Genomic DNA, 25699 nt, shown 5'->3' on the forward strand with positions numbered 1-25699 from the left:
TGAGGTTAATGATTTTGTTGTAATGTTTGACAAACATAGAAAATTCTTCATATTTGACTATAGATCTACATGTGCAAAGAGCATTTTCTCGCTAAGAACTATGTTGGCCTTGCAAATAATTTAAACTCATGATGTATATCTAAACTATGGAAATTAAAGAAATAGATATACCATGGCCTGAATTTAAGGTTAAAAAAATAATAAAATGCTTTTTGCCAAATCTGGTGAAAATACTTTGTGAAATGATTAAAAAGAATAATGTTTACAGCCTAAACTTGGAAATTAAAATATGACAAAGTCATAGTAACAAAATAACAATTGAGTTATTTTCTAAAAGGGATGATTTTTTTATGGCAAAGTATCCAATGAGTATATTATTTTATCTTATTGTATACTAATACCAGTAATAATGAGAACAGAAATTTAAATAGTTGATTGTAAAACTAATTATTTAGACTGCACTTTCAGCTTTCAAAACAATTCTAGAGATGACAGCAGATAACGAAGAGCAGCGTAACTGTCCTAAAACACAGGCAGTGCACAGCCTGAAGTTCACGTACAGCAATCAGATTGCAGGCTCTTTCTCTCCCCTATTTATGTATCCTAGTCACTGAATTGTGAGAGCGATTATTAAATACATGTTTCCTAGTGTATCTGCATATAAATGAAACCAGTCAGATACTCATAAGAAAGTGAAAAAGATACTTTATTCAAATATATGTAGCTCAGTGAACACTGGTATCTATAGCAGATGGTCCATTAATTTGCTACTTGATCTGGCAAGGAATAACACGTAATTAATGCTTATTAAGACATTTACCAAATCCTCAAGATTTTATATGAACTCAGAAAATGAGACAAAGAAAAGAAAAATAAGGTAATCCACCTCATCTTGGAAAAGATGTGTTAGCTTTAACTCAGAAATGACATAAGAGAACATGGTATCTTTTAAGGACTTTATATAGAATGTAAATGGCTAAATTCAGCACACAGTTCAACTATAATGATAAAAAAAAGAATATAATTAGAGCTTTCATAATATTAAGGATGTACTTCATGCCTGCACAAACTCAGGGTATCCACTTTGACATTCACTGTAAGGGTGGTGTGCCACTGTAACAGCAGATTCAAGGTAGAGGGTAAGACAGGAACCTGTCTTCAGCCTGGAATGACTGAGAATAAGAACCCAAGGATCAAATAATCTAAAACCATCGATTCCCACCTGGCGGTAGAGACTGCTTTTAATGCTTACTCTTACTAAAAAGAATTGAAAGTATATCAGAATGTTATCAGCTTAAATGTTTTATCTATTTAACTAAAATATCCATCATCCTAAAGGTTACCCAGGACTGTACCTGACCAACAGCATCCTCTTCCTAACTCTAAGGTGGACTGTGTATAAGTCATCACAAAAATACAAAATAATTGCCCTGGTAATTAATAAAAAATGTTTAAATAGTACTAAATCATTATTAATTACTTCAATTATTTTGCAGAGATTTCCCTCCCTATAAAAGAAGAACCTTCTCCTATTTCCAAAATGAGACCAGTGACAGCCAGCATCACCACAATGCCAGTCAGCACAGTGGTGTCCCGGCCACCACCCCAAGTCCAAATGGCACCACCCATATCATTAGAACCTATGAGCAGTTTATCCGCCAGCTTAGAGAACCAACTAGAAGCTTTCTTGGATGGAACTTTGCCTTCAGCCAGTGAAATTGCTCCACTGCAAAGCAGCAGCGAGGACAGGGAGCCCTTCTCCCTGATAGAGGATCTCCAGAACGACCTGCTGAGTCACTCAGGCGTGCTGGACCACTCACACTCACCCATGGAAACTTCCGAGGCCCAGTTTGCCGCGAGTACTCCCTGCCTGTCCCTTGACCTTTCTGACTCGAACCTGGACAACATGGAGTGGTTAGACATTACCATGCCCGGCACGTCCTCGGGACTCACTCCTCTCAGCGCCACTGCTCCGAGCATGTTCTCTGCCGACTTCCTAGACCCACAGGACCTGCCACTGCCATGGGACTAACGGCACAGATTTCTCATCCCAGATTCCATGAGGGTCAAGAAGATGAAGATGATTGGAGAAGGTCAGTTTTTAGAGACAGATCCATAGTTGCATCATTGCAATTATAATATGTTGTCACAGGAAGAATGGAGGGATGGTCAGAGGCTGGAAACCAAGTTTGAAAACATTTCATTGCATCCAGCAGTGAACGTCTACGATTTAATATAGCACAGAGCCTTCTGAAAAAACACTACTCCAAGAAGACTTATGTATTTCTCCAGACTTCAGTAAAGAATGAAAGGTACCTTTAGATAAAAACATGAAGCAGAGTAATGTGTGCAGGGCGGTGATACCAGGGCCTCTGGTCATCAGCTACATTTAAACCTCTGTGGTCACTTTGAGACCCTAAATAAAAGGCAAACGGCTCCACTCAAAAAGAAGGGAGGTGAGAGACCACTGCACAGGGTATTTCCTAGAAATGGCCTGAGCCCAGCCCAAGAGGCAGCAGGGGTCAAGGGCAGTGGTCAGCACCAGCCAGTTCAGTGACAGCTTCCCGCTGAAGACTTGTTGGTTCCATTCAGAAACCAATGTAATTTTTTTGTGTGTTATAGTTTATTTTGTGATTTTGGGGAATCTTACTTTAGATCTCCAAATTTAAATTGAAATGGAAGATCTTCCACCATAACCAGACAGTGTCTACAAAATACTGTCATAAACAATCCACTGTAAGAAGTCAGGTGTACTGATAACACTGAAAATTCTACTCGCAGCCCTCTGGGTTGATTAGGTTGATTTTAATGTGTATCTTAGACATCTGTATGTGTGCTCTGACATTGTGATGTGTACAGCCTACACTGGAGTAAGGCATTAGGTACCCAGTGGTCCTACTTCTTGTAATAACTCGAATATTTCTGGAGTACTTGAGCCACATGTATTTCCGTATTTAAAGAATTGCTGACTAACTTTCAGGTAACCAGACCCATCTCAAAGAACCAAGAAAAGGCTTTAGCATAAAATACCTTTCTGAGCTGGTAAGTTGCAAAGAGAAGGCAAGGGAGAAGTCTGTCATCAACCTAGGACATTCCTACAACGGTTACAGGTGAGACAGTGTCGCCAGGTTGGCCAGTGGACCCAGCCCTGGCCGTCCTCTTCTCTGTCGCTTATCCCTGGTTACTGTTTTACAGGCTTGTAACTGGATGTCATACCTGAGCTCTCACTATATCATCAAGCTGAAGATTGAAAAACTGGAGGTTTTATTAGTAGTTTTTTATATAGAAAAAAGTTGTGTTTGTTGAGTAGTTTCATAATTTTCTACAATGCCAACTATCACAGGATTTCCAAGATTATTTCAATCAAGCTAGTCATTTAAGTAAGTATATGATAAAATATAAATACCTGAAAAAACCCCACCTGAAATCTACCCCAAAGTGCGGAGGTTTTTATTAAATAACATCACTGTGCTCTCCCCCTCACCTGTGTAAACCCTACGTGTGGTCAGGTTTTTTCTCTGGGTTGTTAAATGGTGAAAATTGCCTCTTGCAAGTCACTGTGAGAACCTGACCCACTACTTGGAAAGAGTCTGTGAATCATTTCTGGGTTTGTGTTTTGCCTAAGAACTGATCTTACTGTATATTTTTATTTCAGTTTGTAAATTTTACTACATGTAAGAAAAGTCCATTTTCCCAGTATTCAGTTGCCCACAGCCCTCGAGCCCTCAGTTGAAAGCCCTCCCAACTGGAAAGTGCTTCTGGATGATTCAAGCAGAGGCAGTCACGCACAGTGTGGTCTGCAGTAGGTACTTCGAGTGTTTAGCAATTGGTATTCCAACATGTAGGAGCCAGGAACCGTTAACCAGAGCGCCGCCATCTGACCAAGCCCAATGGGACAGTTAACGTCCTGGGCATGACGTGCATCTCGAGTCAGTTCCTTTCAGAGGGCCTGTGGCCAGGGGCAGGGCTACTGACCCGGGAAGGTACTTTTCTTAGGGGAAGTCTGGGTTTTTGTCTGGGGCTTATATGGTCCACACTTAGACTCTAAGCATCGTCTTCATTCAGATTTAAATGGCTTATTAAATTAGCACCAAATATCAGTGAGTCAGCAGGAGGCATCTGAACAGCTAGTGGTGCTGGCTCTTGTTGAGTAACTTTCTGTTTCCATCATCCCGAGTTGTGTACATAGATTGTTCTCTAGCCCTCAGCTCCCCTTATTGCTTTTTTAAAATAGATTTGAAACATGCCACAGGAAGGTTGCTCTCCAAAAATACACCCTGCATTGCAAAGAATGCCATCTCATGAGCCTGCTCTCTCGACTACAAATTGCTGAAGTGCCCACTTCACATGTGTGTTCAGACCTTCACGTACCAGCATTTCCTTTAAAGGCAGGCCAGGGGCCTCTAGTACTGACCCTACCAGCCAACCACTCGCAGCATTCCACCCGGCCCTCCCGTCCTGGCTTGAGCAGCCAGCTGGGCCTCTGTGACACCACTGCTGCTCACCAGGGTCTCAGCTAATGTCCCAGGTTAGCGTGAGGACACAGACCATGCGCAGCGTGCGACGTGACCAAGGTGACATTCTGTGATCACAGCCCCTCTGCCCTAACTCAGTGAACGTGACGGTAAGCGTAATGGGAAAGGCGTGTGTTTACCAGAGAGGAACGGTTTTGGGTTTGAGGTGAGCTTCACAGCCCTTTAAACAGAGGGCAGAAGCGCTGGTTGGATTTTCAAGTGTTCATGTGTGTGGTTTAGAAGTGGTGCTGTTGTACACCATCCTGTAGAATAGCATACTGCCAAGCAGAAAACCAACTCCTAGAAACATTATCTCATATCCAGTCTTATTTCCTAAATATTCCTGAAACCCAGTAGTATCAAGCTTACCCTGCTAGTGTATAAAGGTATCAGGTCTTGTCATTAAGGGTGGGATGAATAGAAAGTTACACCGAAGCTTCAGGCATATGTGGTCATCTTGTACATTTCAGCAAAGCATGTACTAGGAAACCTCTTAGGACAGTGTGAGTGCTTCACGTTCTAGTGTTTTTCCTGAAATGTGCAATCTACTGTATAGTATCTGCCACATATTTGTACATAGATGTAGTCTGAATTCATGGAACTTCTTGCTCAGACACTATTTGTGTTCGTTTTGTATGAATATTTTTATGGCACTAAAGAGATCTTACTTAAAATTTGCTTTTTACAAACTGCACGGTTGTGTGATCCATGGAAGTGCCGTTTCAGAATCGTGGCAAAGGCAGTGCGGTGTTGCCCCCTAAGCTGCCGCCCGTAGAGGGCGCCGTCACAAGCTGTGCAGTCGGGGGACCCCGAGTGATGGAGGATCAGGAGTGTCACCCATTTTGTCACCAGAGCTGACTCAGGCTTCCTCTACCCCAGATCATTCCAGGCCACACAGCTTTCTCCAGAGTCCTTTCGGAATTCCCAAGCTGAAACCAGCCACAACAGTGCCGGGACCGTCCCTTTACTGTCCGCAAACAGCCTTTGGCCGGGTTTGCGCCACACCCTCACGCTGTTTCTGGGGCCCGTCTGGTGGCTCCTGCCATGAGCCAGGTGGAGGGCGGCAGCCAGGGGCTGTTCCAAGAACTTCCAAGAGACTAGCTGTCAGTGTCCAGCAGCAGAGCCACCCGGGGCTCCACAGCAGGTTCGCAAGTAGCCCTCTGCCTGTCGCCATCCGTCACCACCACATCAGTCCCGACCACTGGCACCGGAGCAGGACACCAGGCAAAGTGTCCCCTGCCTGGAGGCCACAAAATTAGCCCACACTCTCAAAGAACACTAACTGGAAGGTCAGGGTTATCAAGGAACACAGCTCACAAGTGCAGAAATGTGTATTTGGAGAGCATCCTAACTGCATTTCAGCGCATCTTTTAAGTGGTTTCAGTCAAAACTGGAAAATAACAATTAATACGTAGTCATTCTTCTTCCTGGTTCAAACCTTTGATAACTTGCTCATTCGGCGATGTTTCTGAGCTACGTTTTTACGTGTGAAGTGACTGCGTGGCGATAAGCAGGTCTGTGTTTGTCCCCGTTCACCCTTTCTTGCAGTATTTGAGGAAGTGCGTCACTGCAAAGGGTTTCTACCTGAGATCTCTGATTTGAGGCCTGTAATTCAAAAAGCTGCACATGTTTACAAAAGAGCTCTTCCCCTCCATGCAAACACGTTGCTCTGTGAATCATTGGAAAATGTCACGATTCTGTGACAAGAGGATGGCAATCTCAGATCTGCAAGGTGCTGTCTGGAATCAAATAAAACATGTCATTGGCGATCTCAACATAGCTGTCGTGTTCAACAGAGCTTTGTGCCAACTACTAAGACAAAGCTTTAACCAAGTTCATAGAATCACCGAGACTCATAACGATTACCTCTCCACATTATGCTGTAAGGAAACTTGCTGACTTAGGAGGAGGAGGAGGAAGCATTTAGGAAAGGGTTTAGTTGCTACCAAAAGCACTTAACCTCGAATAACTAATAGTAATGCAAACTTGCTTCAGTGGAACCAAAGGCATTGCCAAGTATTTGCCAAAAGGAGGCACTTTTTATTTAAAATTTGAGACTAATGAGATCTCAAAAATCAGTCCCAAAAAGGTATTATCCATTTAAGGTTATAATTTTCACAAAGATGTAGATATTTCTCTATTGTTTTCATGTAAAATAGTATAGATTTGTTTTGTTGGGTTAAGAATAATAACGTATTTAGCAGTAATAGAGTTTTTCCTTTCTACAAATTAGTTTTCTTCTCTTGCTTGCAATAGAAATGCGATGTGATAGGTGTTTCTCTTCTTATTTTCATTGTCACATTATGTCTTAGCATCTCACTTTATGAAAAAAAGGAGAAAGATACCAATCTGCAGAGCCCTGCTTATCAAAGCACTAGTTTAATAAACAAAAAATTATGGCAATCGGGGGTCCATTCATGTATTGCCTTTATGTTGTTTTTTAAAAGAAAAACCATGATGCCTTTGTATTTGCTGTTTGCACCCCTGAAATCAATTCCATATCATGTTTGAATGCCATACATTTTGCACATGTACTGTACATAGGTAATGCATACTGTATTTTTATATGTGTGCACATTTATCATCAGATCTTTTGTACATAGTGGCCGTATTGTAGCTGATCGGGAAATGTTTGATATCTCAGCAATTTTGCATTTTTGTGTCTCAAATAAAAACATTTTGATGTACTATGATTCTTGCTATGCAGAGGAAAGACCACATGCTATGGGTCAGGAGAGCTGAGGGGGGCGGGCAGGGAGGAGACACTGCCTTCAGAGCAAGCCTTACAGCAGTCACCAGACACAACAAGCGGGCGTGCTGAGGCAGGTTTTGTGAATCACACATCCAGTGCACACATCCCCTTCCCCAGGTCCAGGATCGTGGGATACAAAATAGAAACAGGTAACTAGCTGAACTTGACCATGATGAGATTTGACACCAAAACCGTGTGCATTCTCCCACAATCAGAAGGAAACCCCGAATGAGAGACGTGGCGAAGGCCGTGGTCCCCCGGGGGTGGGTGTGTACACACATGCCTGGGGAAAACTGGCTCACGCTTCGACAGTAATAAATGAGCCACCAACAAGATTCCCAAAAGACCTGGGTAATCCTTCAGTTCAGCCACATTTCAGAAGCAACTATTTATATGAGGTGCTTTTATAGACCAAAAGAAATGGTCTTTAGAATTCAGTTTATTTTAGTAAGACGGCATTTGATTTTCAACCCAGAAGCCCATGGTTAAAATAGAGTTTTGATGACATAAAATGGTAATGGGTAAACCTGACTAACAGCCAAAACTTTCATATCAATATCTGACTATGAAAGTGGGTATCGTATCACCCTCAGAGAGGGAGAAAAGAAAGATCACTGGTTACCTAACTACAACAAAATGTGCATTACCCGCTACCTTTAGGGACCAAGGGAGCAGCCTCAACAGACCAGTAAGTAGATGATGCTTCCAACAGACTAAGACATTTGTAACATCACATGTTACCAGCCAAGATCCTTCCCTCAGGGAGAGAAAATCATGTCCGAGGGAACAGAAAGTGCCCCAGGCAGTCCCAGGAATGAGCAAGGGACAGAACTGGGAGCTTTAGGGAAGGTGCTGGAAGAGATGTGTTAGGACGTGTAAAGGACATTCCAAACAGAGAAAACCACTTGAGTGAGGTCAGAGTAAAGAAGAGATTTTGGCTGAGGCCCTGCTCTGTGCCAGGCCGAGGGCTAGATGCCGGAGTTGGGCTGAAGGACAGAATCTGGCCAAGAAGTGCTGGGAAACAAAGTCTGGAAGGGTTGACAGCGGAGCATTTAAGGATCCCAGACCTCAAAGGGCTTAAGACTCTTCTGGAGATGATTCTGTTTTCTTTGGGTAATACAGGCCTTCGAAAGCCTTTTAGATAGTGGACACAGTCATCATTTAGCACCTTTGTAATCCTCTGCAGCACACTTGCTCTAGAATCGACAGGACTACAAAAGCACTTGTAAACACAGACACACCCACACAGTTCGTGATGGCTGGAAATGAATGATACCTAGGAAAGACCAGCTTCAGGACAGATGTAAACTACATGTCACCAACAATTTTATGTGCCACATAACCCTCTTGAAGATTTCCCAAGTCACCCAACGACCATTCCTTTGCCCCTCAAATAGCTTAGCTTCCCTTTCTGATGGATATTAACTTTCAGAAAGAAACCCTATTTGGACATCCTGGCTATCTCTTCTGCTAATTTTTATGACAAGTTATTAAAACTAAACCCACAATGTATACTTAGACAAAAAACGAGGCCACTAATCAACTGTCTGACTGCCCCTCGTGGATATGACCGTGTGACAGATCATTCCAGGAGGAAGCTGCTGACATGGCCCTGTGGGTGGTAACCAAAGTGTGTACTCACCCTTCTCCCCACGTCCCTGGTACACAGCGCCAAGGCGCAGGAATGCAAGTGGAGACAGGTTAATAGAAACAGCAGCAAATGTAGTAAATGCTGCTAAATCCCAGGCCCTGTGCCAAACACTTTATGAATAAAACCCTCGTTTAATAAGTCTACGAGCAAGGAACTCTTCCTATCCCCATTTAATAGATGTGGCAACTAAGGACAGAGAACGTTAATGTCTTGCCCGAAATTACAAAGAAAGCAGAGTGTGGATTTGAGACCAAGCTTCTGACATCCCAGAACCCAGATCATTTCTGTAGACTCGGTACATTCACTCCAACGTCTTTGTTCAGATACATGACAAAACCAATTGATCATAGCAGACTTAGTTCATGTCAATCATGAGGTTCACCCCAACTGGGCGTCGCTCAAGTCTCCTCAATCTCACACATTTTACAAAGTAGCTACTCACATGGATAGCTAACAGCATCCACAGTACGGCTTGTACTAGGTTAACTCCAACCAGAACCTGGGTTACAAGACTGGGGCATCTTAAGTGAAACCCACAGGTGGGGCCACACACAATGACTCACAAAACTGCCTACCTGGGCTGGGTACCTGGAGCCACTTGAGCACACCCAAAAACCCAGCAGTCATAGAGCAATTTTACAATATCTAGTAAAGTTGGAGATACAAACTCTGCAACTCAACTTTTTTGATACTCATCCTTGAGAAACATGCCCACAAGCAATCACGTGCAAGAATTAACACAAAAGCATAGTTTACAAAGCAAACACTGAAAACGACCTGTATGCCTTTCATTTTGCAAATATTTAAACATAGCAATTTACACAAATGAACTAAATCTAATGTGCCAATGTAAATCAATCTCAAAATAAAATGCTGAGGGAAAGAAAAGTGCAGAATGAAGCCTACATAATTCAAGTAACATTTTAAATCAACAATGCTGTTCACTTTTTTATATAAAATACAAAAATATGGGTGGTAAGGACTCATGTCAATACCAAGATTCAAGATACTTGTGGAAAGAAAAGGAACTAGATTGCAGAGAATGTAAAGTAGGCTTCAATTAATATTGAATGTTTTATTTATTTTTTCTATATTTTATTTCTTTAGTAATTCTATAGCCATCTAGCAAAATATTAACACTTGTTTACTGGCAGTTGATTCTTTATTCTCCCTATTCTTTTCTGTGAGTTGGAAATAGTTCCTATTTGGAAAAAAAAAAAAAAAAAAAAGACTTCCCTGGCAGTCCACTGGTTAAGACTCTGTGCTTCCACTCTAGGGGGCGCAGGTTCAAACCCTGGTCAGGGAACAAGGATCCTGCATGCCATACGGTGTGGCCAAAAAAAAAAAAAAAAGATAACCTTAAAAAGAAAATTACACAGGAATACATTGAACAACTGCATGCCAATAAATTAGTTAACTTAGATAAAATACACAAATTCCTAGACAGACACAAACTACCAAAAATTGACTCCAGAAGAAAGAAAAGCTGAAAGCTTTTCCTTTAAGATGAGGAACAAGATAAGGATGCCCACTCTTACCACTTATTCAACATAGCATTGGAAGTCCTAGCCAGAGAAATTAGGCAAGAAAAAGAAATAAAAGTAATCTAAATTGGAAAGGAAGAAGTACAATTGTCACTATTTGCAGATGACATGTTATTATATAGAGAATACCCTAAAGAGTCCACCAGAAAGTGTTAGAACTAATAAATTCAGTAAAGTTGCAGGATATAAAATTAGTATACAAAAATATGTTGCATTTCTATACACCAATAATGAACTATGAGAAAGAGAATTAAGAAAATAATTCTGTTTAGAATTTCATGAAAAACAATAAAATAATGGGTTGGCCAAAAAGTTCGTTCCATAAGGTGTTACGGAAAACCCTGAACGAACTTTCTGGCCAGCCTAATACTTCGCAATAAATTTAACCAAGGAGGACTTCCCTGGTGGTACAATGGTTAAGAATACACCTGCCAATGCAGGGGACACAGGTTTGATCCCTGGTCCGGGAAGATCCCACATGCCGCAGAGCAACTAAGCCCGTGAGCCACAACTACTGAGCCTGCATGCTGCAACTACTGAAGCCCACGTGCCTAAAGCCCATGCTCCGCAACAAGAGAAGCCACCACAATGAGAAGCCCGTGCACAGCAACAAAGAGTAGCCCACGCTCGCCACAACTAGAGAAAGCCCATGCGCAGCAACGAAGACCCAACGCAGCCAAAAATAAATAAAGTTTTTAAAATAAATAAATTTAACCAAGGAGGTGAGAGACATGCATACTGAAAACTATAAGACACTGATGAAAGAAACTGAAGACACAAATAAATGGAAAGATATTTCGTGCTCACGGACTTGAAGAATTAATATTGTTAAAATGTCCATACTACCCAAAGCAATCTACAGGTACAATACCGATCAAAATTCCAATGGCATTTTTCATGGAAATAGAACAAATGATCCTCAAATTTGTATGGAACCACAAAAGACCTCCAAATAGCCAAAGCAATTTTGAGAGAGAAGAACAAATCTGGAGGCACATCACATTTCCTGTTTTCAAACCATACTCCAAAGCTATAGTAATCCAAACAGTATGGTATTGGCATAGAAACAGATACATAGGGGAGTTCCTGGTGGCCCAGTGGTTAGAATTATGGGCTTTCACTGCCACAGCCCTGGTTCAATCCCCGGTCAGGGAACCGAGATCCCACAAGCTGTGCAACACAGCCAAAAAACAACAACAACAAAACACAGACACACAGATCAATGGAACACAACAGAAAGCCCAGAAATAAACCCACGCATATATGGTCAACTAATCTATGACAAAAGAGCCAAGAATATACAGTGGGGGGAAAGACAGTGTCTTCAATAAATGTTACTGGAAAAACTCAATATCCACATGCAAAAGAATGAAATTGGACCCTCACCTCATCTGGCACCACACACAAAAATTAACTCAAAATGGATTAAAGCCTTAAATGTAAGTCCTGAAACCATAAAACTCCAAGAAGAAAACAGAGGAAAAGCTCCTTGACATGGGTCTTGGCAATGACTTTTTAGATATACCAAAAGCACAGGAAACAAAAGCAAAAATAAACAAGTGGAACTCAATCAAACTAAAAAGCTTCTGCACAGCAAAGGAAACAATCAAAAAAATGAAGAGGCAACCTACAGAATAGAAAATATTTCCAAACCATATATCTGATAAGGGGTTAATATGCAAATCATACAACTCAATAGCAAAACCAAAAACAAATAACCCATCTAAAAATGGGCAAAGGATATGAATAGACATTTTTTCCAAAGAAGACATACAGGCATACTTTGTTTTACTGTGCTTTGCTTTGTTGCACTTCACAGATACTGCATTTTTTACAAATTGAATATCTGTGGCAACCCTATGTCAAGCAAATCTATGGGTACCATTTTTCCAACAGCATTTGCTCATTTCATGTCTGTATGTCACATTTTGGTAGTTCTCAAAGTACTTCAAACTTTTTCATTATTATTGTATTTGTTACAGTGTTCTGTGATCAGCAATCTTTGACTTTACTACTACAGCTCACTGAAGGTTGAGATAATGGTTAGCATTTTTAGCAATAAGTATTTTTAAGGTATGTACATTGTTTTTAAGTGTACATAATGCTATTGTACACTTAATAGACTACAGTATAGTGTAAACATAACTTTTATATGCACTGGGAAACCAAAACATTCACGTGACTCGCTTTACTTACTTTGCAGTGGTCTGCAACTGAACCTGCAATACCTTTAAGGTATACCTGTACAAATGGCCAATGGGTATATGAAAAGCTGCTCAACATCACTAATCATCAGGGAAATGCAAATGAAAACCACAATGGGATATTAACTCACACCTGTTAGGATAGCTCTTATCAAAAAGACAAGAGATAACAAGTGTTGATGAGGATCTGGAGAAAAGGGAACCACTGTGTACTGTTGGTGGAAATGTAAATTAGTACAGCCTTTATGGAAAATAGTATGGAGGTTCCTCAAAAAATTAAAAATAGAACTACCATATGGTCTGGCCATCCCACTTCTGGGTACATATCCAGAGGAAATGAAATCAGTATCTCAAAGAGATATCTTCACTTCCATGTTCATTGCAGCATTATTTACAATAGCCAAGATACAGAAACAACCTAAGTGTCCATCAACAGATGAGTCGATAAAGAAAATGTGATACACACACATGCAAGAATATTATTCACTCTTATAAAAGAAGGAAATCCTGCCATCTGTGACAACATGGATAAAACCCAAGAGCATTATACTAAGTGAAATAAGTCAAACAGGAAAAGACAAATACTGTACATGATCTCACTTATATGTGGACTCTAAAAAGGCCAAACTCGCAGAAACAGAGAGTAGAGTGGTGACTATCAGGGGCAGGGGTAGGGGAAGGAATGGTGAGATACTGGTCAAATGGAACAAACTTCCAGTTATAACATGAATAACCTCTGGGGACCTAATGTACAGTATGGTGAAAACAGCTAACAATACTGTACTGTACTGTATTGAAATTTGCTAAGAGAGTAGATCGTATTTTGATCACACACCAAAAAAAAATTGGTAACTATGTGAGGTAATAGATGTGATAATTAGCTTGTCTATGGTTACCCTTTCACAGTGTGTAGGTATATCAAAATATACCTTACATATATACAGTTGATTATACCTCAATAAAGCTGGGGGGGAAAAATGAAAAAGTGCTGAATGAAAAAAACTGTCAACCAAAAATTCTATATACAACAAAGTGTCCTTCAAAAGTGAGGAAGAAATTAATACATTCCCAGATAAAAGCTAAAGGAGTCATCACCACTAGACCTGCCCTGCAAGAAATGCTAAAGGGACTCCTTCAAGTTGAAATGAAAGGATGCTAGACAGTAACTCAAAGTCCTATGAAAAATAAGGTTCTCTGGTAAAGGTAAATATATGGACAAGTAAAAACCTGTATTATTGTCACTTTGGATCTTAACTCCACTTTTAATTCTTTCATAGGATTTAAAAGAGAAAAGCATAAAAATAATTCTAAATCTACATTAGTGGGTACATAACATGTAATGACGTAATTTGTGACATCAATAACAAAGGTGGGTGTAGAGGAGCTGTAAAGAAGTAGAATTTTTGTATGTGAGCAAAGTTAAACAGTTATCAGTTTAAATAGATTGTTATAACTTTAGGATGTTAAATGTAACCACTACAAACAAAACACATGGAGAATATACACAAAAGAAAATGAGAAGGGAGGAGATTGGTTCAAGATGGAGTAGGAGAAGGATGTGCTCTCACTCCCTCTTGCGAGAGCACAGGAATCACAACTAACTGCTGAACAATCATCGACAGGAAGACACTGGAACTCACCAGAAAAGATACCCCACATCCAAAGACAAAGGAGAAGGCACAATGAGATGGTAGGAGGGGCGCAATCACAATAAAATCAAATCCCATAACTGCTGGGTGGGTGACTCACAAACTGGAGAACATTTATACCACAGAAGTCCACCCACTGGAGTGAAGGTTCTGAGCCCCACGTCAGGCTTCCCAACCTGGGGGTCCGGCAACAGGAGGAGGAACTCCTAGACAATCAGACTTTGAAGGCTAGCGGGATTTGATTACAGGACTTCGACAGGACTGGGGGAAACAGAGACTCCACTCTTGGAGGGCACACACAAAGTAGTGTGCGCGTCGGGACCCAGGGGAAGGAGCAGTGACCCCATAGGAGACTGAACCAGACCTACCAGCTAGTGTTGGAGGGTCTCCTGCAGAGGCGGGGGTGGCTGTGTCTCATTGTGAGGACAAGGACACAGGCAGCAGAAGTTCTGGGAAGTACTCCTTGGTCTGAGCCCTCCCAGAGTCTGCCATTAGCCCCACCAACGAGCCCAGGTAGGCTCCAGTGTTGGGTCGCCTCAGGCCAAACAACCAACAGGGAGGGAACCCAGCCCCACCCATCAGCAGACAAATGTATTAAAGTTTTACTGAGCTCTGCCCACCAGAGCAACAGCCAGCTCTACCCACCATCAGCGCCTCCCATCAGGAAACTTGTACAAGCCTCTTAGATAGCCTAATCCACCAGAGGGCAGACAGCAGAAGCAAGAAGAACTACAATCCTGCAGCCTGTGGAACAAAAATCACATTCACAGAAAGAGAGACAAGATGAAAAGGCAGAGGGCTATGTACCAGATGAAGGAACAAGATAAAACCCCAGAAAAACAACTAAATGAAGTGGAGACAGGCAACCTTCCAGGAAAAAAATTCAGAATAATGATAGTGAAGATGATCCAGGACCTCGGAAATAGAATGGAGTCAAAGATCGAGAAGATGCAAGAAATGTTTAACAAAGACCTAGAAGAATTAAAGAACAAACAAACAGAGATGAACAATACAATAAGTGAAATGAAAAATATACTAGAAGGAATCAATAGCAGAGTAACTGAGGCAGAAGAACGGATAAGTGACCTGGAAGACAGAATGGTGAAATTTACTGCTGCGGAACAGAATAAAGAAAAAAGAATGAAAAGAAATGAAGACAGCCTAAGAGACCTCTGGGACAACATTAAACGCAACAACATTTGCATTATAGGGGTCCCAGAAGGAGAAGAGAGAGAGAAAGGACCAGAGAAAATATTTGAAGAGATTAGAGTCGAAAACTTCCCTAACATGGGAAAGGAAATAGCCACCCAAGTCCAGGAAGCGCAGAATCCCATACAGGATAAACCCAAGGAGAAACACACCGAGACACATAGTAATCAAACTGGCAAAAATTAAAGACAAAGAAAAATTATTGAAAGCAGCAAGGGAAAAACGACAAATAACATACTAGGGAACTCCCATAAGGTTAACAGCTGATTTCTCAGCAGAAACTCTACAAGCCAGAAGGGAGTGGCATGACATTTTAAAGTGATGAAAGGGAACAACCTACAACCAAGATTACTCTACCTGGCAAGGATCTCATTCAGATTCGATGGAGAAATCAAAAGCTTTACAGACAAGCAAAAGCTAAGAGAATTCAGCACCACCCAACCAGCTCTACAACAAATGCTAAAGGAACTTCTCTAAGTGGGAAACACAAGAGAAGAAAAGGACCTACAAAAACAAACCCAAAACACTTAACAAACTGGTAATAGGAACATACATATCGATAATTCCCTTAAACGTGAATGCATTAAATGCTCCAACCAAAAGAAACAGGCTCGCTGAATGGATACAAAAACAAAATCCATATATATGCTGCCTACAAGAGACCCATTTCAGACCTAGGGACACATACAGACTGAAAGTGAGGGGATGGAAAAAGAATTCCATGCAAATGGAAATCAAAAGAAAGCTGGAATAGCAATACTCATATCAGATAAAATAGACTTTAAAAAAAGAATGTTACAAGAGACAAGGAAGGACACTACATAATGATCCAGGGATCAATCCAAGAAGAAGATATAACAATTATAAATATATATGCACCCAACATAGGAGCACCTCAATACATAAGGCAACTGCTAACAGCTATAAAAGAGGAAATTGACAGTAACACAATAATAGTGGGGGACTTTAACACCTCACTTACACCAATGAACAGATCATCCAAACAGAAAGTTAATAAGGAAACACAAGCTTTAAATGGCACAATAGACCAGATAGATTTAATTGATATTTACAGGACATTCCATCCAAAAACAGCAGATTACACTTTCTTCTCAAGTGCGCACAGAACATTCTCCAGGATAGATCACATCTTGGGTCACAAATCAAGCCCCAGTAAATTTAAGAAAATTGAAATCATATCAAGCATCTTTTCTGACCACAACACTATGAGATTAGATATAAATTACAGGGAAAAAAACGTAAAAAACACAAACACATGGAGGCTAAACAATACGTTACTAAATAACCAAGAGATCACTGAAGAAATCAAAGAGGAAATCAAAAAATACCTAGAGACAAATGACAATGAAAACACGATGATCCAAAACCTATGGGATGCAGCAAAAGCAGTTCTAAGAGGGAAATTTATACCAATACAATCCTACCTCAAGAAACAACAAACATCTCAAATAAACAATCTAACCTTACACCTAAAAGAACTAGAGAAACAAGAACAAACAAAACCCAAAGTTAGTAGAAGGAAAGAAATCATAAAGATCAGAGCAGAAATAAATGAAATAGAAACAAAGAAAACAATAGCAAAGATCAATAAAACTAAAAGCTGATTCTTTGAGAAGATAAACAAAATTGATAAACCATTAGCCAGACTCATCAAGAAAAAGAGGGAGAGGACTCAAATCATTAAAATTAGACATGAAAAAGGAGAAGTTACAACAGACACCACAGAAATACAAAGCATCCTAAGAGACTACTAGAAGCAACTCTATGCCAATAAAATGGACAACCTGGAAGAAATGGACAAATTCTTAGAAAGGTGTAACCTTCCAAGACTGAACCAGGAAGAAACAGAAAATATGAACAGACCAATCACAAGTAATGGAATTGAAACTGTGATTAAAAATCTTCCAACAAACAAAAGTCCAGGACCAGATGGCTCCACAGGTGAATTCTATCAAACATTTACAGGAGAGCTAACACCCATCTTTCTCAAACTCTTCCAAAAAATTGAAGAGGAAGGAACATTCCCAAACTCATTCTATGAGGCCACCATCACCCTGATACCAAAACCAGACAAAGATACTACAAGAAAAGAAAATTACAGACCAATATCACTGATGAATACAGATGCAAAAATCCTCAACAATATACTAGCAAACAGAATCCAACAACACATTGAAAGGATCATACACCATGATCAAGTGGGATTTATACCAGGGATGCAAGGATTCTTCAGTATAAGCAAATCAATCAATGTGATACACCATATTAACAAACTGAAGAATAAAAACCATATGATCATCTCAATAGAGGCAGAAAAAGCTTCTGACAAAATTCAACACCCATTTATGATAAAAAAAACTCTCCAGAAAGTGGGCATAGAGGGAACCTACCTCAACATAATAGACACCATATACAACAAACCCACAGCAAACATCATTCTCAATGGTGAAAAATTAAAAGCATTTCCTCTAAGATCAGGAACAAGACAAGGATGTCCACTCTCAACACTATTATTCAACATAGTTTTGGAAGTCCTAGCCACGGCAATCAGAGAAGAAAAAGAAATAAAAGGAATACAAATCGGGAAAGAAGTAAAGCTGACACTGTTTGCAGATGACATGATACTATACGTAGAGAATCCTAAAGATGCCACCAGAAAACTACTAGGAACTAATCAATGAATTTGGTAAAGCTGCAGGATACAAAATTAATGCACAGAAATCTCCTGTATTCCTATACACTAATGATGAAAAACCTGAAAGATAAATTAAGGAAACACTCCCATTTACCATTGCAACAAAAAGAATAAAATACCTAGGAATAAACCTACCTAGAGAGAAAAAAGACCTGTATGCAGAAAACTATAAGACACTGATGAAAGAAATTAAAGATGATACAAGGGGCTTCCCTGGTGGCACAGTGGTTAAGAATCTGCCTGGCAGTGCAGGGGACACGGGTTCGAGCCCTGGTCCAGGAAGATCCCATGTGCCGCAGAGCAACTAAGCCCGTGCGCCACAACTACTGAGCCTGCACTCTAGAGCCTGCGAGCCACAACTACTGAGCCCGTGTGCCACAACTACTGAAGCCCGCACGCCTAGAGCCCATGCTCTGCAACAAGAGAAGCCACCGCAATGAGAAGCCCGTGCACTGCAACGAAGAGTAGCCCCCACTCGCCACAACTAGAGAAAGCCCGCGTGCAGCAACAAAGAACCAACGCAGCCAAAACTAAATAAAAAATTTTTTTAAATGATACAAACAGATGGAGAGATATACCATGTTCTTGGATTGGAAGAATCAATACTGTGAAAATAAATATACTACCCAAAGCAATCTACAGATTCAGTGCAATCCCTATCAAATTACCAATGGCATTTTTTACAAAACTAGAACAAAAAAATCTTAAAATTTGTATGGAGACACAAAAGACCACGAGTAGCCAAAGCAATCTTGAGGGAAAAAAACGGAGCTCAAGGAATCAAGCTCCCGGACTTCAGACTATACTACAAAGCTAGAGTAATCAAGACAATATGGTACTAGCACAAAAACAGAAATACAGATCAATGGAACAGGATAGAAAGCCCAGATATAAACCCACGCACCTATGGTCAACTAATCTATGACAAAGGAGGCAAGGATATACAATGGAGAAAAGACAGTCTCTTCAATAAGTGGTGCTGGGAAAACTGGACAACTACATGTAAAAGAATGAAATTAGAACACTCCCTGACACTATATACAAAAATAAACTCAAAATGGATTAGAAACCTAAATGTAAGACCGGACACCATAAAACTCTTAGAGGAAAACACAGGAAGAACATTCTCTGACATAAATCACAGCAAGATCTTTTAAAATCCACCTCCTAGAGTAATGGAAATAAAAACAAAATTAAACAAATGGGACCTAATGAAACTTAAAAGTTTTTGTACAGCAAAGGAAACTACAAACAAAATGAAAAGACAACCCTCAGGATGGGAGAAAATATTTGCAAACGAATCAACAGACAAAGGATTAATGTCCAAAATATACAAACAGCTCATGCAGCTCAATATTAAAAAACAAACAACCCAATCCAAAAATGGGCAGAAGACCTAAAGAGACGTTTCCCTAAAGAAGACATACAGATGGCCAAGAAGCACATGAAAAGCTGCTCAACATAACTAATTATTAGAGAAATGCAAATCAAAACTACAATGAGGTATCACCTCACACCAGTTAGAAGGGACATCATAAGAAAATCTACAAACAACAAATGCTGGAGAGGGTGTGGAGAAAAGGGAACCCTCTTGCACTGTTGGTGGGAATGTAAATTCATACAGCCACTATGGAGAACAGTATGGAGGTTCCTCAAAAAACTAATAATAGAATTACCATATGACCCAGCAATCCCACTACTGGGCATATACCCAGAAAAAACCATAATTCAAAAAGACACATGCACCCCAATGTTCACTGCAGCACTATTTACAATAGCCAGGACATGGAAGCAACTTAAATGCCCATCGACAGATAAATGGATGAAGAAGATATGGTACATATATACAATGGAATATTACTCTGCCATAAAAAGGAACGAAATTGGGTAATTTGTAGAGACGTGGATGGCTCTAGAGACTGTCATACAGAGTGAAATAAGTCAGAAAGAGAAAAACAAATATCATATATTAACACATATATGTGGAACCTAGAAAAATGGTACAGATGAACCGGTTTGCAGGGCAGAAATTGAGACACAGATGCAGAGAACAAATGTATAGACACCAAGGGGGGAAAGTGGCGGGGGGATGGTGGTGGTGTGATGAACTGCGAGAATGGGATTGACATATATACACTAATATGTATAAAATGAATAACTAATAAGAACCTGCTGTATAAAAAAATAAATTCAAAAAAAAAATAGAAGCAATCTGAAAGATTAGATTAAGTTGGTAATCTACTTTCCTTATTGTCCCATATTTTTTTTAATAAATAAATTTATTTATTTATTTAAAAAAAAAGAAAAAGGAAATGAGAAGGGAATTGAAACATGTCACTACTAAAAAAATTCATCTAAACACAAAGGAAGGCAGTATGGAAGGAAGGGACAAAAAAGCTATAAGACATACAGAAAGCAAATAAAATGGCAATTCCCTGTCAGTAATTAAATGTAAAAGGATTAAATTCCCCCAATTAAAAGACACAGATTGGCAGAACGAATTAAAAAAGAGAATCCAACTAGATGCTGTCTATGAGAGACTCACTTTAGAGCTAAGAACCTGCATAGATTTAAAGCAAAAGGATGGAAAAAGTTATTCTGTGCAAATAGTAACCACAGGAGAACAGGAGTAGCTATGCTAATATCAGACAAAATAGACTTTAAATTTAAAAAACTATTATAAGAGATAAAGAAGGATATTATATAATGATAAAAGGGTCAATTCACCAAGAATATAATTACAAACATATGCAAACACCAGACCCTAAATATATAAAGCAAACATTGACAGAATATATCAAGAATTCCTGCAACTCAACAACAAAAGACAAAAACAACCCAATTTAAAGATGGACAAACAACTTAAACAGACATTTCTCCAAAGAAGGTAAACTAATGGTCAATAAGCACATGAAAAGATGCTCAACATCATTAATGATTAGGGAAATGCAAATCAAAATCAAATGTGATATCATCTTACACCCACTAGGATGGATACTCTTTCAAAAAACAAAATAACAGGTATTGGTGAAGATTTGGAGAAATTGGGATCCCTGTGCAATCATTGGTGGGAGTGTAAAATGGTACAGCTGCTATGGAAAACAATATGGCAGTTCCTCAAAAAAAATTAAACATAGAATTACCATGTGATCCAGCAATTCCACTCCAGGTATATACCCAAAAGGATTGAAAGCAGTGTCTTGAAGAGATATTTATATACTCCTGTGCATAGCAGAATTATTCACAATAGCCAAAAGGTGGCAGCAACCCAAGTGTCCACTGATGAATGGATAAACAAAATGTGGTATATACATACAATGGAATATTATTCGCCCCTACTAAAAAGGAAATTCCAGCACATTGTACATGGATGAACATTGAGGACCTTATGCTAAGTGAAATAAGTCAGTCACAAAAATATACATACTGTATAATTCCAACACATTCTTTTCAAGTGCACATGAAACATTCTCCAGGATAGATCACACGCTAGGACACAAAACAAGCCTTGGTAAATTTAAGAAAATTTAAATCATATTAAGCATCTTTTCCGACCACAATGCTATGAGACTAGAAATCAACTACAAGAAAAAACTGCAAAGAACCCTAACACGTGGAGGCTAAACAATATGCTACTAAACAACCAATGGATCACTGAAGAAATCAAACAGGAAATTTAAAAATACCTGGAGACAAATGAAAACGAAAACATAACAATCCGAAATCTATGGTATGCAGCAAAAGCAGTTCTAAAAGGGAAGTTCAAAGGGATACAAGCTTACCGCAGGAAACAAGAAAAATATCAAATACACATCCTAACCTTACACCTAAAGGAACTAGAAAAAGAAGAACAAAGCCCAAAGTTAGTAGAAGGACAGAAATCATAAAGATCAGAGCAGAAATACATAGAGACTAAAGAAACAATAGAAAAGATCAATGAAACTAAAAATTGATTCTTTGAAAAGATAAACAAAATTGATAAACCTTTAGCCAGACTCATCAAGAAACAGAGAGGGCCCAAATCAATAAAATCAGAAATGAAAAACGAGACGTTACAACCAACATCACAGAAATACAAAAGATTATAAGAGACTACTATGAACAACTATATGCCAATAAAATGGACAGCCTAGAAGAAATGGACAGATTCCTGGAAATGTACAATCTCTCAACACTGAATGAGGAAGAAATAGAAAAGATGAACAAACCAATTACCAGTAATGAAATTGAATCAGTAATTTTAAAACTCCCAACAAATAAAAGTCCAGGACCAGATGGCTTCCCAGGTGAATGCTACCAAACATTTAAAGAAGAGTTAACACCTATCCTTCTCAAACTACTCCAAATACTGCAGAGGAACACTTCCAAACTCATTCTATGAGGCCAGCATCAACCTGACACCCAAACCAGACAAAGATATAAAAAAAAGAAAGAAAGAAAATTAAAGGCCAATATCACTGATGAACATACATGCAAAATCCTCAACAAAATGTTAGCAAACCAAATCCAGCAATACATTAAAAGGATCATATACTATGATCAAGTGGGATTTACCCCAGGGATGCCAAGGATTTTTCAATATCCACAAATCAATCAATATGATACACCGCAATAACACATTGAAGAATAAAAATCACATGATCATCTCAATAGATGCAGAAAAAGCTTCTGACAAAATGCAACATCCATTTATGATAAAATCTCTCCAGAAAGTGGGCATAGAGGACGCATACCTCAACATAATAGAGGTGATATATGACAAGCCCACAGCTAACATCATACTCAGTGATGAAAAGTTGAAAGCATTTCCTCTAAGATCAGGAACAAGACAAGGATACCCACTCTCACTACTTTTATTCAACATAGTATTGGAAGTCCTAGCCACAGCAATCACAGATGAAAAAGAAATAAAACGAGTCCAAATTGGAAAGAAGTAAAACTGTCAAAGTTTGTAGATGATATGATACTATACATAGAAAATCCTAAAGACACCACCAGAAAACTACTAGAACTCATCAATGAATCTGATGAAGTTGCAGGATACAAAATTAATATACAGAAATCTGTTGCACTTCTATACACTAACGATGAGCTATCAGAAAGAGAAATTAAGAAAACAATCCCACTTACCATTGCATCAAAAAGAATAAAATACCTAGGAATAAACCTACCTAAGGAGGTAAAAGACCTCAACTCAGAGAACTATAAGACACTGAGGAAAGAAACTGAAGATGACAAACAGATCAAAAGATATGCCATGGGGACTTCCATGGTGGTGCAGTGGTTAAGACTCTGTGCTCCCAATGCAGGGGGCCCGAGTTTAATCCCTGGTCTGGGAACTAGATCCCACATGCATGCCACAACTAAGGAGCCCGTGAGCTGCAACTAAGACCCAACACAACCAAATAAATAAGTAAAATAAAATAAAATAAAAGTAGTTTTTTAAAAAAGACATACTATGTTCATGGATTGGAAAAATCAGGATTGTTAAAATGACCATACTACCCAAGGCAATTGACAGATTCCCTATCAAAATACCAAGGGCATTTTTATGGAAACAGAAGTCCCAAAATAGCCAAAACAATCTTGAGAAAAAGGAACAGAGCTGGAGGAATCATGCTCTCTGACTTCAGTCTATACTACAAAACTACAATAATCAAAACAGTATGGTCCTGGCACAATCACAGACACATAGATCAATGGAATAGAATAGAGAGCCCAGAAATAAACCCACACACTTATGGTCAATTAATCTATGACAAGGGAGACAAGAATATACAATAGAGAAAAGACATTCCCTTCAATAAGTGGTGCTGGGAAAACTGGACAGCTACACATAAAAGAATGAAATTAGAACATTTCCTCACACCATATACAAAAATAAATTTGAAATGTATTAAAGAACTAAATGTAAGATCAGAAACTATAAAAATCCTAGAAGAAAACATAGGCAGAAAACTCTTCAACATAAATCAAACCAATATTTTTTTGGATCTGTCTCCTAAAGCAAAGGAAATAAAAATAAACAAATGGGACCTAAGGAGACTTAAAAGCTTTTGCACAGCAAAAAAAACCATGGACAAAATAAAAAGACAACCTATTGAATAGGAGAAAATATTTGCTAATGCTATGACCAATAAGGGGTTAATATCTGTAATATATAAACAGCTCATACAACTCAATATCAAAAAAACAAACAACCCAATTAAAAAATGGGCAGAAGACCTGAATAGACATTTTTCCAAGGAAGACATACAGATGGCCCAGGCACAGGTAAAGATGCTCAACATCGTTAATCATCAGAGAAATGCAAATTAAAACCACAGTGAGATATCATTTCACACCTGTCAGAAAGGTTATCATTAAAAAGACCACAAATAACAAATGTTGGCGAGGATGTGGAGAAAAGGGAACCCTTGTGTACTGTTGGTGGGAATGTAAATTGGTGCAGCCACTGTGTAAAACCGTATAGCAGTTTCTCAAAAAACTAAAAACAGAACTACCATATGATCCAGCAATTCCACTACTGGGTATATATCCAAAAACATGCCACAGAGCAACTAAGCCCGTGCGCCACAACTACTGAGCCTATGCTCTAGAGCCTGTGAGCCACAGCTACTGAGCCCAAGTGCCACAACTACTGAAGCCCACACTCCTAGAGCCCATGCTCTGCAACGAGAAGCCACCACAATGAGAAGCCCACACACTGCAACGAAGATAGCCCCCGCTGACCACAACTAGAGAAAGCCCACGCGCAGCAACAAAGACCCAACGCAGCCATAAATTAATTAATTAATTAATTTTAAAAAAAGATGTGGTGTATGTATACAATGGAATACTACTTAGCCATACAAAAGAATGCTATTTTGCCATTTGTAACAACATGGATGGACGTGGAGGCACTAAGTGAAATAAGTCAGACAAAGACAAATACTGTATGATATCATTTACATATGGAATATGAAAAATAAAACAAACTAGTATATATAACAAAAAGGAAACAGACTCACAGATACAGAGAACAAACTAGTGGTTACCAGTGGGGAGAGTGAAGAGGGAAGGGGCAAGACATGGGTAGGAGAACCAGAGGTACAAACTATTATGTATAAAATAAATAAACTATAAGGATATATTATAAGACACAGGGAATATAATATCTTATAATAACTATAAATGGAGTATAACCTTTAAAAATTGTGAATCACTATGTTGTACATTTGAAACTTGTATAATGTTGTACATCAACTATACCTCAATTTTAAAAAGTATTTTTAAAATACTGTATGCTTCCACTCATATGAGATACCTAGAGTAATCAAATACACACAGAGACAGTAGAATGGTCGTTACCAGGGATTGCTGTAGGGGAAAATAGAGAGTTACTGTTTAGTGAGTACAGAGTTGCAGTTTTGCAAGATGCAAATAGTTCTGGAGATGAATAATGATGATGGTTACACAAT

General features: G+C 39.2%; 1 protein-coding gene across 12 annotated transcripts in view; it reads left to right on the forward strand.

The window, feature by feature from the left end:
* MRTFB (myocardin related transcription factor B) overlaps positions 1–7207 on the forward strand; it is a 265761-nt gene extending 258554 nt beyond the window's left edge. For all 12 annotated transcript variants that reach the window (XM_059898877.1, XM_059898880.1, XM_059898876.1 and 9 more), the window contains one exon: positions 1497–7207. In XM_059898877.1, the coding sequence (XP_059754860.1) occupies positions 1497–2032 (536 nt within the window). In that variant the 3' untranslated portion in view covers positions 2033–7207. The remainder of the gene's footprint in view (positions 1–1496) is intronic.
* The last annotated feature ends 18492 nt before the right edge of the window (positions 7208–25699 follow it).

This window comes from Balaenoptera ricei, chromosome 15, assembly GCF_028023285.1.
Source record: "Balaenoptera ricei isolate mBalRic1 chromosome 15, mBalRic1.hap2, whole genome shotgun sequence".
Lineage (NCBI taxonomy): Eukaryota > Metazoa > Chordata > Mammalia > Artiodactyla > Balaenopteridae > Balaenoptera > Balaenoptera ricei.